The sequence below is a fragment of the Aulostomus chinensis genome, chromosome 3 (assembly GCF_037954235.1).
Source record: "Aulostomus chinensis isolate RoL2024-O1b breed Wild chromosome 3, RoL_Achi_v1.0, whole genome shotgun sequence".
NCBI lineage: Eukaryota > Metazoa > Chordata > Actinopteri > Syngnathiformes > Aulostomidae > Aulostomus > Aulostomus chinensis.
The window spans coordinates 11657840-11671196 of NC_141322.1; the positions used below are offsets into that span (position 1 = coordinate 11657840).

General features: G+C 40.9%; 1 protein-coding gene across 1 annotated transcript; it reads right to left on the bottom strand.

Annotated features, from left to right (window-relative positions):
* Positions 1–5: 5 nt before the first annotated feature.
* On the bottom strand, positions 6–8754 carry kbtbd8 (kelch repeat and BTB (POZ) domain containing 8). Its single transcript, XM_086198656.1, has 5 exons — positions 8685–8754; positions 6487–6694; positions 6079–6385; positions 4735–5554; positions 6–3217 (listed from the first exon to the last, which is right to left on the bottom strand). The coding sequence occupies exons 1-5, from the start codon at positions 8746–8748 to the stop codon at positions 2754–2756; spliced, it is 1863 nt and encodes a 620-aa protein (XP_086054782.1). The 5' UTR covers positions 8749–8754; the 3' UTR covers positions 6–2753.
* Between the last annotated feature and the right edge of the window lie 4603 nt (positions 8755–13357).

Here is a 13357-nt window from a genome sequence, read left to right on the forward strand (position 1 = left end):
CACTTTTAATAGTTTTATTTTCAAATTATGTGCAATGTGTAGTTCACAGTTGAGCTCAACCACTATTAACCCCGCAACCCAAACGACAGACAGACCAGCAAAGTAAAAGTGAACGAAACGCTTGAGGATGATATAGTAGCACCCATAGGTGATGCACACACATGACCGGATGAGAGAGAAAGTAGTGTGTTAGCTTGTTGTATCACATGACTGGTGTTTGAAACCTTGACATAGCAATGCCTCTATATCTGTAATGCTTAGTTCTGGTGTGGTGTTACAAAGAAATACTACTGTACTACAGAAAAGGGGGAGGAAGATCAAACTTAATCACTCGTGCAGGTAATCATTTTTTCTCAGAGCAGGATTACTCTACAATAACTAAACAGGTTATTACATAAAGGGCAAAAAAAACAGGCATTGAAGACAACAAAAAAAAAGAAGTCACATCTATTTTTTCAAGTTATAAAAGAAACTGAAGTTTAAAAAAAAACTGTGCAAGTACAGCAAACCTATAGTACAGTATATTACACATAACAAAAACATTTAAATACAGTACTGTGTGTTTCAGTAGAAATCCTGAGAGTTCTCCATTCCTGCTTCTCAAATGGCCGTCTGTTGACATGCGGGTGAGCCTCATCTCAGCCCCAGTGAGGGCAGCATCGCTCGATTCCGGTCGATTAAAAACATCTTAAGTCAGACAAAGGTGTATCTTCTCTTGGAGAAGTTATATAAAGTCCTCTATAAACGTGACTCCTACTTGCTTTTCATTTAAATCTGTTTTTTTTTTTAGTTTTTTTTTTTTTAGATGATTGCTATATGGTTGCGAAAACCTCTCTCTGAACAGGACCATGAACATAAAATACAAGGGAAATGTGTAGTGCAAAGATGACACAGGAACCTGCATGAGGAAATAGACGGCACTGAAAATGTCACACGTTGACAGGTATTACTTCTGCTATACAAGATTGTCACCAAAAAAATAAAGAAAAAAAAGCACCAACAGTTTGTCCTGTTTGACGGCATGTGAAGACAGATTAATGGCCGACCCCAGCTCCCCCGGCTCGTTCAGAGTTATCTCCTGGGGGTGCTTGGTAAAGTTTGCAGTGAAGTTCAGTTGAAGTGGAGAGTGATTCAGTGCAACGCTGAAGTTAAGACTTTTCAGATATTCTACATCAGGAAAAACAGTTTGATTCTGATGCCCCCCCCACCTCCTTTTTTTTTTTTTCCTAGCCACAGGCACATCGGCATCTTAAATGAACCTGCACTAAATGACGCATCACTTCAAGTCGACACCCATGCAACAAGAGCCAAACAATCATTATTGGAACTAACAGAATTTTCACTAAGCAGAGACGAGCACACACACACAAAAATAACCGGCACACTAAAGTAATATAAAGTCATATAGCCTAATCACAGTTCCGTGAATTATTGCTACCACAAAAGTCTTTTCAAAGTTCAGATCAGCAATAACAAGACCTCAAATTCTTTTTTTTTCTTTTTTTTGGCATTTAAGAGGAAGCCTCTTTCAACCTTTTAAAAAAAATGATTATAATCAGCACACGCAGCTGCTGCTGCTTCACCAACACACCAGCCTGAAATTGTCCGGTTTTTCGTCCTAATCGAACATCTCGGAAGTTTCTGAGGTAAGCCTGTTAGTTGGTCTGAACATCCCACGTTATAGTGTTGCCACAAATTTGACCGCTCTTATTTCTCCAATGTGGAGAGTGAGTATTCAAACATTAAAGTTGTCTACTTCGCGTGCGACGCAAAAATGGATGTCTTAACTCAAAGAGTGGGAGGTTTGTGAGCCACCCCCCCATGAAATCTCAAAAAACAGAAATGTTTAAAAAAAAAAAAAAAAACGCTCGGAAGCCACACTTTGTGTATTGTTTGACACGTTTGTGGAAGAAGAGCCGAGACACAAAAATAGAATACAAGCTTCAACACTGTAAATCACAAGCACACTTCAAATTAAAAGTCGTCTATAAAATGAGCTGCAGACTTGGGATAATTGGGGGGGGGGGGACCAACACACACACACACATTTACACACACACATATACACACACACATATACACACACACACACAAAACCTCAGAGCCAGCACACTCCTAATGAGCTAAGGTACTCATCTTACCCGTATGAATATATATTCTATATAGTTATTTATATATAATGTGTGTGTATATATATACATATATATGTGTATGTATACATATATATACACATATATATATATATACACATATATATACATATATGTACATATATACACCCATCCATATACGTATGTGTGTGTATATATATAGAGAGAGAGAGAGAGAGTGATTTTGACTCTATGCTGACACATAGCATCCATATCTCCAGAGGGCCATTATCTTTCCATCACCCTCATACACATGCTTGCATTTATAAAAATCCTTGCCTGTGTATGTATGTCAAACTAAATTAGAACAGCATGGCTCAACTAGCAAAACATAGTATAATTGCACTTATGAGTCATTGTACGGTTTTCTTAAGCAAGCATCTGTGAGAGTTGGTGGTGCTGTCCAGGAAAAACAAACAAACAAAAATACTGCAATCTTTAAAAGCACCCCCGTTTTGATCACATTAAACCAAAGTTTAAACGGTTTTAAGACTTATCCAAAAAAAAAAAAAAATGGTCCTTGTGGTGCGAACCCATAGTAACACCAGGCACAAGGCAGGCAGGACCACCCCCTCTGCCTCTCAGGGTGGGTTCTCAACTAGCTCAAAGCACTTTCTGGAGACACTGTGGATAAAGTTTGGCCACCACACATTCAAAGTGGCGTCCCAAATCCCAGAGGCGGTCGGGCGTCTCGTACACTTTGGTCCATACATCTGCCTCGTCGTCATACTGGTAAAGGGAGTTCTTGCGGCTGGTGCGGAACACGTGCTCCTCCACCATGACCTGTGTGGCACGTACGAACAAGTGCAGTTTGCCCTGCAGCAGCATGGCCTTGATGTACGGGCTGGTGGCTTGGTCAAAGGGCAAGTCACTCTTACGACTCCAGGTATTCTTCTCGATGTCGTAGACCTCCACAGTGAAGGTGCGCTGGTGATTCCTGCAGATGCCAGCAATGTAGTAAATGCAGTTCTTGTACAGAGCAGCTAGACCCTGGCTCCGAGGAACACTCATAGGGGCGAGATGACTCCAATAGTCCTTACGTGGATCAAAGCAGAAGAAATATTCACCTGTGGTAAACATAAGAAAAAGCAACTCTGAGCTGCGGTTCAGTGCATGAACAGGATATAAGCATCTCTTGTGTCAATATCTTATCATTCCTGTACACTGCTTACAGATCATTTACAATGTAGCGCTTGTAAAGAGGAACAATATTTTTTAAGCTGTACCTCAGAAGTGACAAGCCCATTTCTCTCATCCACGAACCATCAAGGTACCCTCAAAAAAGTAAAGTCTAGAGTACAGATGCACTGACTGCATTTTTCTTGGCCGATTTTGAGTTTTTTTGTCAGTGTGACATTTTGTGACTGATTTTTGTTGAATTTGATTTTCCGTGTCAGAACTAAGCTTAACAGAATATAAACAAAAAAATAAAACTTTTCTTCAATGGAAAAGTTTATTTTCATTATTACAGAATATACTATTCTTTGAGCTCTCCCCAAATTGCGCAAGGCTACTGGATCTTTTCTTATCTCAATCTCGTTAAACAATTCACAAAATAAATATATAAATACAGTGCTCGACTACTGATAAGAGATACAAGTATAATTCGACTGAAAATGAGTTGCTTTATGTCCAGCTGTGTCTGATATATCTTTTACTGATTGAAACAAGTTGAATGAAGCGGCCAATGAATGATCGGAGAGGCTGCCGGCTTTGTTCTTGGCCCCAAGCTCTGCCTACTAGACTTAGCTGCTTTCCTTTGTTAGCTTCCTCAAACTGAGCAGGCTGAACAGGCTGACAGGAGTTTCAAGCGTCTGATAAGGTTTGTTTTTCATTGCGGTTCCACCATGGTTTACTTTTGCCAAACATGTTTAACAAAGTGTGAGCTTCATCTCCTCACAGTGAGGAACTTCCACACTGACTCCGAATTTCCAACGGGGACAGCTGTGGCTTGTTCCTGCTGCAACGCCAATCATGTCTGTCCTCCACAAGGCTGCAATTTCCAGCTGCCCGCAGGCTTTGTTACCTTGCTCGGATTCTGCTGATTTGGTCCTTACCTCTTGATCTTAATTTACATGTTTCTATCATCTGCACATGTAGTACGTGTGTCCATTGGCTACATTTCAGGTCTGTTTTCGCAATGGGGAACCTGCACAATGTTCTATCTTTAAATTTGACCGACTAGTCTATGCTATTTGTGGTGTAGTCTGTGCGTGCGTTAACACATTCTGAAGTTTATCTGGAGGGGAAAAAAAGGACACTTAAAGTGCCAGTTCTTTCAGAACCCTCATAGTCTTTCCCCTGAGACACTTCCCTTGCTGATCTACATTAGAGTAACATACAGATGGACTTATAAAGAAGACTGTCAATTTGGTAAATAGCTACTTTTTTAACTTAAGACTTCTAGGAGGTAATTTAAGTCACAGCTTGAGTAGAGTCCTACTGTTCAGGGAGGACTGTGGATTATGTATCCTGTTATTGACATCCAGCAGCTAAGAATGAAAAAGCAGCAATTAAAAAGTGCTACACTGTGCATAAAAGTGTGAGTGAATGTCAGCCTATCCTCTAAGACGCCTAAACCTACCTTGGAGGACATAGATTCGGTCTCTGTACTCCACAGCACTGTGGAACTCCATAGCGACAGGCATGGGACTCACAGCTGTCCAGCAGTTGTCCCTTGTGTCGTAGCACTCCACTGACTTTAATGCGTTTCGCCCATCACCTTCATATACTCGGCCCCCCAGTGCATAAAGCTTCCCACAGCAGTGCACCAGTCTGCAGCCAATCCTCGCCCTCAGTAAAGGCGCCCGTGGCAGCCATCGGTTGCCTGCATGTTCATACTGCCAGAAGTCACTCTCTGCCCGATGGTCTATGGACACCTCACTGTTGCTAGGTCGGTAACCCCCAGCGATGTAGATGTCATTCTCTGACGACACCAAGATACCAACCTCTCTGAGGTCATTGGGTGGTTTGCAGAGCTTGAATACCCTTCCTGTAGCTGTGTCTAGACAAGGCACCGTCTGCTTCTTCCCTGAGTGTTTGTGAGCGGCATCAAAGCAGATGACCATCTCAGAAGCAGTCATTCCCAGGCGCTGTGGGCAACCATTGGTGCCAGTGAGGCGGGCTTTGGCCTCAACAGGGTCTTTAGACTGGGACAGGGCACAAGCAAAAGGGGGAGGAATTCGACTGAGGAAGGTGTCATCCAGCAAAGGCAGACGGATGCACTGGGAGAAAACCTCAGCAAGGTGGGCCTCACGACCAGGCAGATCGTGCTCCAGCCAGCGGATTATGCTCTCATAGACATGCTCCTCCTTCTCCACGTTGAGGTCATCATTGTTCAAAATGCTCACCAGCTGCTCCTTGGTCATTTGGAGGAACTCTTGCTCCCGAGACACACAGAGGAACTGCGAGAAAAACACATTTTTCAGTTTCTGGTAGTCAAACTCACTGGTCACAGGCAACGCACAATTAAATGAGTAGAACAAAAGTGTTGGTGGCACATGTGATATTGTATAATCCAAAGTTATCAAATGACATCTAAACAAAGTGCAAACTATAAGGATACCACTATTTACACTATGTAATGGTAAGAGACTAAAAGCAGCATTGAATAGACAAAAAATTGTGGTTTTATGGTCTGTTTACAGCAGGTGACAAAAGGAGCACCCTGTATGCTAATAGAACAATGTCTGAGCCACCCAATGTCAGCATGGATGCCATAAAAACAGCAGTCATAAATGATATTAATCTCCACCCTGTAGTTTATGGGGCCACTAAATTTTAACTGTAATCAGTTACGGAGGGCAGGCTGACTGCCCGTGTCAATCCCGTGTATAGGAAAGACGGTAAAACAATTTATCTGAGAAAGAGTGGGGTTAATTATTAAATGAGAAATCCATAACTAAGCCTATGCTTATGTTTAACTGACCTTCTTGCGGATGTAGTCCTGTGATCGTTCCCTCAGTTCCTGGTGCCCATAAGCATCTGCAAACATGTAAACACCTATACAGTTCTGGGGGTCCAGCCTGCTGATCATAAACTGGGCACACTGGTCCTGCAGGGCAGGTATCTGAAAAATGCTGGCTGCAGTGAACAGGGCCTGGACATTGGATTCGGAGAGCGTGACCCTGGATGTATAGGCATAGTCTAAGACGAGGTGCATAGATTCGGATTCCACCCCAACAATTCGGACCTCACGCTGGCTGCTCTCTGTAAGGCCACTAGTGAACATGGACCTACAGGTGATGGCAAAGAAAACAAAATGTTGTCAGTACCATAATCCCAGTCAGTGAATTGTGAAAAAATATTCTATGTGTCCACATCAAACACCTCCTACCTAAAATATGGGCTGATTGCAGCAAGTACATTCCGGTGACATGAGAATGTCTTGCCATGGTCCACTTCTACAACAATGTCTGTGAGCTGTGCTTCATCATACAAGGCTTTAAGCTGCTGAAGGATGTTGCAGGCATGAACAGCATCTACCCCGTTATAGTTGGTGCTTGGAGGTGTCCCATTTTGTACTTGTAACAGCTTCCCTACCTCTAAACACAGAGAGAGACAACATGAGATAAGCCTAGCACTTTCAGAATGTTGCAGACACCATAAAAACAGACAATTAGGATGATATCTAAAAAATAAAAAATAAATTTTAGAAATCAAATGATAGAAGTCAATTATTTCTAACTTGTGGCATTTAGACAATAACACTCTCAAACATTTATTTACATTTACAAGTGTATTATCTCTTTTTTATAATCATGAAAAGTAATGAGATTGATAATAAAGGGTGTACTGTATAAAACCTTTGATTAAACAAATGAAACAAAAGTCACATATTGAGACTACACGAGTGGCAACTGGAAATTTTGGCAATTCATATGTTTTATAATGAAACAAATCTGAAATGTAAACAAAAAAATAATGATGCAAGTACCTGAAGCTGATTTATTACAAACCAGCTTAAGGTAGTTGTGTGGTTTTTCATATTTTGTCCTACGTTTACTGTCAATGAAATTGCTAGGGCTCTAAGACAAGACGTGTAATACATATTTGGGTGTCAAATTAGACAGCACCAAATCAAAGCTTATTTAGATATTTTAACTTATACAGCTTATACTGCTTAAAGTTACAGTGAATACCACAGGTGCACTAACCTGATACTGATAGTCATCAAATACTGACTCAGAAGGTGGATCAAGTATTTGTGACAATGGAGACAATATATTCTGTTATTACATTCTTGTTAAATTTCCATGTACAATGACATGCATGGGTCAACAGTGCGGTGGTAGATCTATAGACTACTTTTTTTTTTTAAATGACCCCGAACAGCATGAAGGGTGCTAAGAGAAAGGACTCAGCACTTTATAAGTGTATATATTGTAAAAGTTTTATTTTACAATAGTAGGAAAGCTACGAACCAGATAAACTTGATGTTACCCAACTCAAACAGAGTGATACCAGTTTCCTCAAACCAGTAAGATAACATATGTCATATAGTTTATTAACTAATCCCCAGTGTCAGATTGATACTGGGTATCAACTGATACAAAACACCTGTATAAGTACTGTGGATGAACAAGTGGGATGGTTCATCCTCAGTGACACTAAAATAAATAATATTTTTCATTGTTTTTTTTTTTAACTCCACCTGATTCTAACTTTGGGCCAAAGCTTCATGTCAACTCTTACAAGTGGTACCCAACTTTATGTCTATAATATTTCACCATAACCCCGTGTTCTCAGCTGCCAAGAAAGAAAAACTTTCCCGACAATCACCTCGTGTTGTGCATCGCTTACTGACAGGACAAAGACTTGCAATGAGTAGCGATGTACTATCTTACCAGATGGTAGCTAGCTTGCTAACGTCACATTTCTCTGAATGGTGTCTATAGTAACATTAACTGTGTGAGTAATGCTGAAACACAGCCTTAAGAGTCGTATCCAGGTACGACATTATTGTTAATTGTCGGACGTTAGTTCTTTTACCACGGACAGCAGTAAGTTACTCGTGTGTATGTTAGCTGGTTATCGCGCACGCTTAACTTATAGCAGACGGCTAGTGACCAAGCTAATGTTAGCAAGATTTCTTTGACACAACATTGCGAGATTAAGGGGGCGATAAACCCCCCAGAAGCTCCTAGTTCCAGCGTCACTGTCTCGGAGAAACATATCAATGTGTCGAACAGCGTCCAGGGCATTATTGCCGATAGCAGCAACAGTAAATATAACTTCTTTAACCTTTGTCTCTCGCCATAAACAAGTGTTTACACTATCAGCTGTGGGCAGAGAGCTAACCGGCCGAAAGTTAGCCAGAAAGCTAACGCTAGCAACACAGCCGGGCTAACGATAGCCAACACTTTTAAGGAGTCATGTAGAGCTTGACCTCCTTTAACTAGAAGGCAACATGTCACGACTCTTTTCGACAGTCTGCCAGATAATACTCCACCTACATACAGTCACGCAAATTGTAACTTTAAATGCGTTGTTTCAGTCTGATTAGTACACAAAACAATGAAGATTTTTGCTAACCTCCACTGGCAGCCATTCTCTCCAGTCTGTCTCGGGGCAGACCGAAAAACGTCAGTGAGTGCATCGCGGAGCCCCGGAAACAAGCAACAGCCAATCAGCAGCCGAGCAGCAATCTTGTAGCCAATCAAATGTCTCTTATCTGAAAAAGGGAAAAAAGTTGATGGCCATATGAGCAAATGATAGACAGTAACCTATTGAGAGATGATATTTACAGTAGATACTAAATTACTCTCAATGAAATAAAGTTCGGTTTAATCCTAAATGTTCCCTGATTTTTTTATATATATACATATATATATATGTATATATATATATGTATATATATATATATATATATATATATATATATATATGTATATATATATAAAATCATCATTCAATGGAAAGTAGGTAAAAAGTGTGTTTTATGGTTTATATCTGCCACTTCTTTGTGTCATCAAATTTTGCTTTATTATTCATAGGAATGTTCAGAACTAAAACTCTTCTCCACTAGAATAATTGAGCACATTGTGTTTGGCTATTTTCTGCATTTAAACACTAAATGCAATCAGAATCCTTCCATCCATCCATCCATTTTCTTCCACTTATCCTGTTCAGGGAGGTGGGGGGGGGGGGTGGAGCCTATCCCAGCAGCTCTCAGGTGAGAGGCGGGGTTCAACCTTCAATTTGTACATGAATCAAATCTTTGTTTTGAGCATTAAAAATGAAAATACAAATAAAAAGCAACAACATAACAGTCAAACAGTTAAACAATAGATTAACAACTTTAAAACAATACTAACTAAATACAACTCATTAATTACAGACAGAATGCAACACACAGAACATCACCATTGTCAGTGTGTGTTAATAAAACTTTACACTCACAGATGAGATGAGCCCACAATTAACAGTAATTCATATAATTTCCCCCTAATATAGTGACTATGAAAAGAGGAAAACCATCCATCCTTCCATTTTCTTCTGCTTATTCCTGTTAAGGGTCATGGGGGGCTGGAGCCTATCCCAGCGGCTATGGGCGAGAGGCAGGGTTCACCCTGGACAGGTCACCAGTCCATCACAGGACCAACACATAGAGACAGACAACCATTCACACTCACAGTCACACCTACGGTCAATTTAGAGTATCAATCAGCCTCGTCCTCTCTTGATGTCTTTGGACTGTGGGAGGAAGCTGGAGTACCAGAGAGAACCCACACAGGAACAGGGAGAACATGCAGACTCACACAGAAAGATCCTGTGATGGAGCCGGGACTCAAACCCGGAACCTTCTTGCTGTGAGGCGACAGTGCAAACTACTGCACCACCGTGCTGCCGGAAAAGAGAAAATTTGCAGATCACAAGTCATAACAATTTGGATTAAATGCAGCTTGAAAAAAAAACTGTTGCTTTACTAGTAAACTTAGCCTGCATTTAGTTAAAATTCCAATCTGTAATTTAAAAAAAAACCTAAGGAATTGAAGATATATTTAGAACTTTTGGAAATAAAGTATAATAACTTCATCATTTCTTGATAGTGGATTTTAGTATTACATTTTGTTATAATTATTGTAACACGAATTCTAGAGTTGGGGTGGCGTGGCTCAGACGTAGAGTGGCCATCTAGCAACCCAAAGGTTGCTGGTTCGATCCTCACTTCCCCCAGTGACCATGTCAATGTGTCCTTGAGCAAGATACTGAACCCCTAATTGCTCCTGATGGCCCTGCGACGGACTGGTGACCTGTCCAGGGTGATACCCGCCTATCATTCAACGTCATCTGGGAAAGACTCCAACCTCCCCCCCCATGGATAAACTGTAGAGAAAATGGATGGGTTGAATTCTAGAGTTACGGCCAGAAACATTTCTTGCGCAGTCACAGTGACCCTGGTTACCTTTTACCCCTTACCTTAAACCTTTGACCACCAAAACCTTTTCTCTTCGTCCTTGAGCCAAGTGGACATTCGTGTCCCTAATGGGCAACCTGAAAAGCACTTGATAGGTAAAAATTACAATTCAGTTTGAGATGCTAGAGGAAGTATGCTGCATTTTACATTTGGATTTGAATAAATGTCGTCTAGGTGAGTGTATCTGGAGAAGTGTGACATCCTGAGCACCCTGGGGCCACACCAAGACAATCAGTATGTTGTGTGTATTTTTGCACGTTTTACAACAGTGATTATGCAAAGAGCAATTACTCTTCACTTGATAACTCAATCCACTCACAGGAACTTCTGAGTTTAAGTTACAGTTGCTAAGGGCCTCCTGTCATTTATCCCACGGCAATTATTTCACTTGGATCAGTGAGGCTTGATGATGACGAGAATCAAGCTCAAGTGATCATTTTCAGCCCCTCTCGACAAATCTAATGTGAAACACCACATTGGTATGAGAATAACACCAGAGGAGATTATATACCAAAATACATCTGTTTCACACACATTATAATATCTGATCAAAAATATCCAATGACATCCTTCGATTTAGTACACATTTGTTTTAAGGGATACAAATAATACAAATGAAATGTCAATAACTTCTATGAGAAAAATACATTTGTTATCTACCAAATAAGTCAAACGTACTCCATTATTTAGTTGATTGCATATTCATATTAACAGTTGAATTTCTTCTATTATTTTTCTCTGGATAGGATACTTGTGTCAGGACAGAGTTTAAATAACGGAGTTGTTTTATTAATCAGAATGTTAAGATGTAATGCTGTCCAGCTTGTTTCCTTTCCTTTAGCTTCTTGTAAACTTCATATAAGAAATCAGGACTCAAACAGGACACAGAGCAGAAAAGTTGGATTAAAAGGCTTTAACGTGGGTCAAAAACAGGTGGGCAAAGATATACGTTCAATATACAGCAGAAGACAGGAACCAGGGACAGAAGAATGAAGAGGGGGCTGCTATAATAGAGAGGGAAGAAAGAGTAGCAGAATAAGAGGGATGTGGTGGGTTGGGACCCATCAGGAAGAGAGGAAACCAGGAATTGAATCAATAGAACTAAGTTAACTTCTGGTAGATGTCACAGTTCTCCTGGTTTCATCTCCTCTCCTTCACTGTTTGCTATTCAGGTGACAATAAAATCCCTTTCGGGAAGATCCATTATCTTAACCCCAGTCTGACCTCATTAAGACTTTACCTAAACTGCTCAGCCAACACTTCAGCTGACACTTTCAGCTCAATTTATCATTTACACAAGATTTACAGTTTTTCAGGCTTGAAACCTCTGCGAATGTAGGACAATGTCTGATAATAATGCTGAGTAATGTGTTTGCAAAGTTTACAGGTGTAATGGAGTAAGCTGACTGGCCAAATTTAGCTGGCCTAAGCTGAACGATGCCGTTGACCCTGGTGGATGGTCTTGTCTACCTGATGTTATCCCAGCAGAGTGAAACGCACTCTGTTGGTGGAAGAGAAGCAACATCGTGAGCTAGTCGGAACATTAAAGAAGAGCCTGAAAGGTTGAAAAAAAAATGTAAGTAAGATAATTCAGCTTTGTGTCCAGTACTTTGTGTGCTCCATTTTTATGAATTGCATGGGCTAATAAATGCTGTTCATTCAAGAGACCAAGACTTGAGTGCTGCATGTATGACATGATTTTGTTGACCAATCTGGAAGTTAGTCTCTGCTTTGGTTCCCCTGTAGCTTGGTAAACAAGACCAATAATTCACTGAGCGTATAAATTCCTTCTGTGAATACGATCTGGCTTCACTAAATTGGGGATTTTTTTGCAGAACTTGAATCCTTGGTATCAGGTTAAGTGTAAAACTGGAGCAGCCTACAAACAATCAGCACCAACACCTCCAACCACCAATGGTGCAAGATGGGAAAGTTTAATTTACCAAATTCAGCTGGCCTGAGCTGCACTATGCAGTTGACATCTTTACCTTCGGTTCATAGTTGTAGGCCTTTTTCTGGCTATTCTGGCTTTAATATCTGTATATTCCAGTTTAAATTTAAGTACCGGGTGGCATGGTGGTGCAGTGGTTAGCACTGTCGCCTCAAAGCAAGAAGGTTCTGGGTTCGAGTCCCGTTACAATCTTTCTGTGTGGAGTCTGCATGTTCTCCCTGTTCCTGTGTGGGTTCTCTCTGGTACTCCAGCTTCCTCCCACAGTCCAAAGACATCAAGAGGGGACGAGACTGATTGATACTCTAAATTGACTGTAGGTGTGACTGTGAGTGTGAATGGTTGTCTGTCTCTATGTGTTGGCCCTGTGATAGACTGGTGACCTGTCCAGGGTGAACCCCGCCTCTCGTCTAAAGGAAGCTGGGATAGGCTCAAGCCCACCCCCCACCCCCACGACCCTTAACAGGATAAGCAGTAGGAATTGGATGGATGGAATTTAAAAACCATATGATTCTTGCCTACATACTTCATCTGACTGGAACATGGCCGCTATGAGTGACCTACCATGAACAAGGACTTGTACTTCTACAACATTAAACTCAACCTTTCCCACTAATTGTTGATTGGCCCCGCCAAAAATTTGGCAAGCGCAAACCTTAAGATAACCCTTGTTGCCAACCTGAATCCTTATTAAATCTGAGCTGAGATGGCGTAGAAGGAGGGCTGAAACAGGCCAGTTTTACTTCGCCAAAAGCAGGATTTTTCCAAAGGACTTTGGACCATTGCTGAAAATAAGATCATGAGATGCTTTCAGCATTTGATCTCCATAATGAATTCACT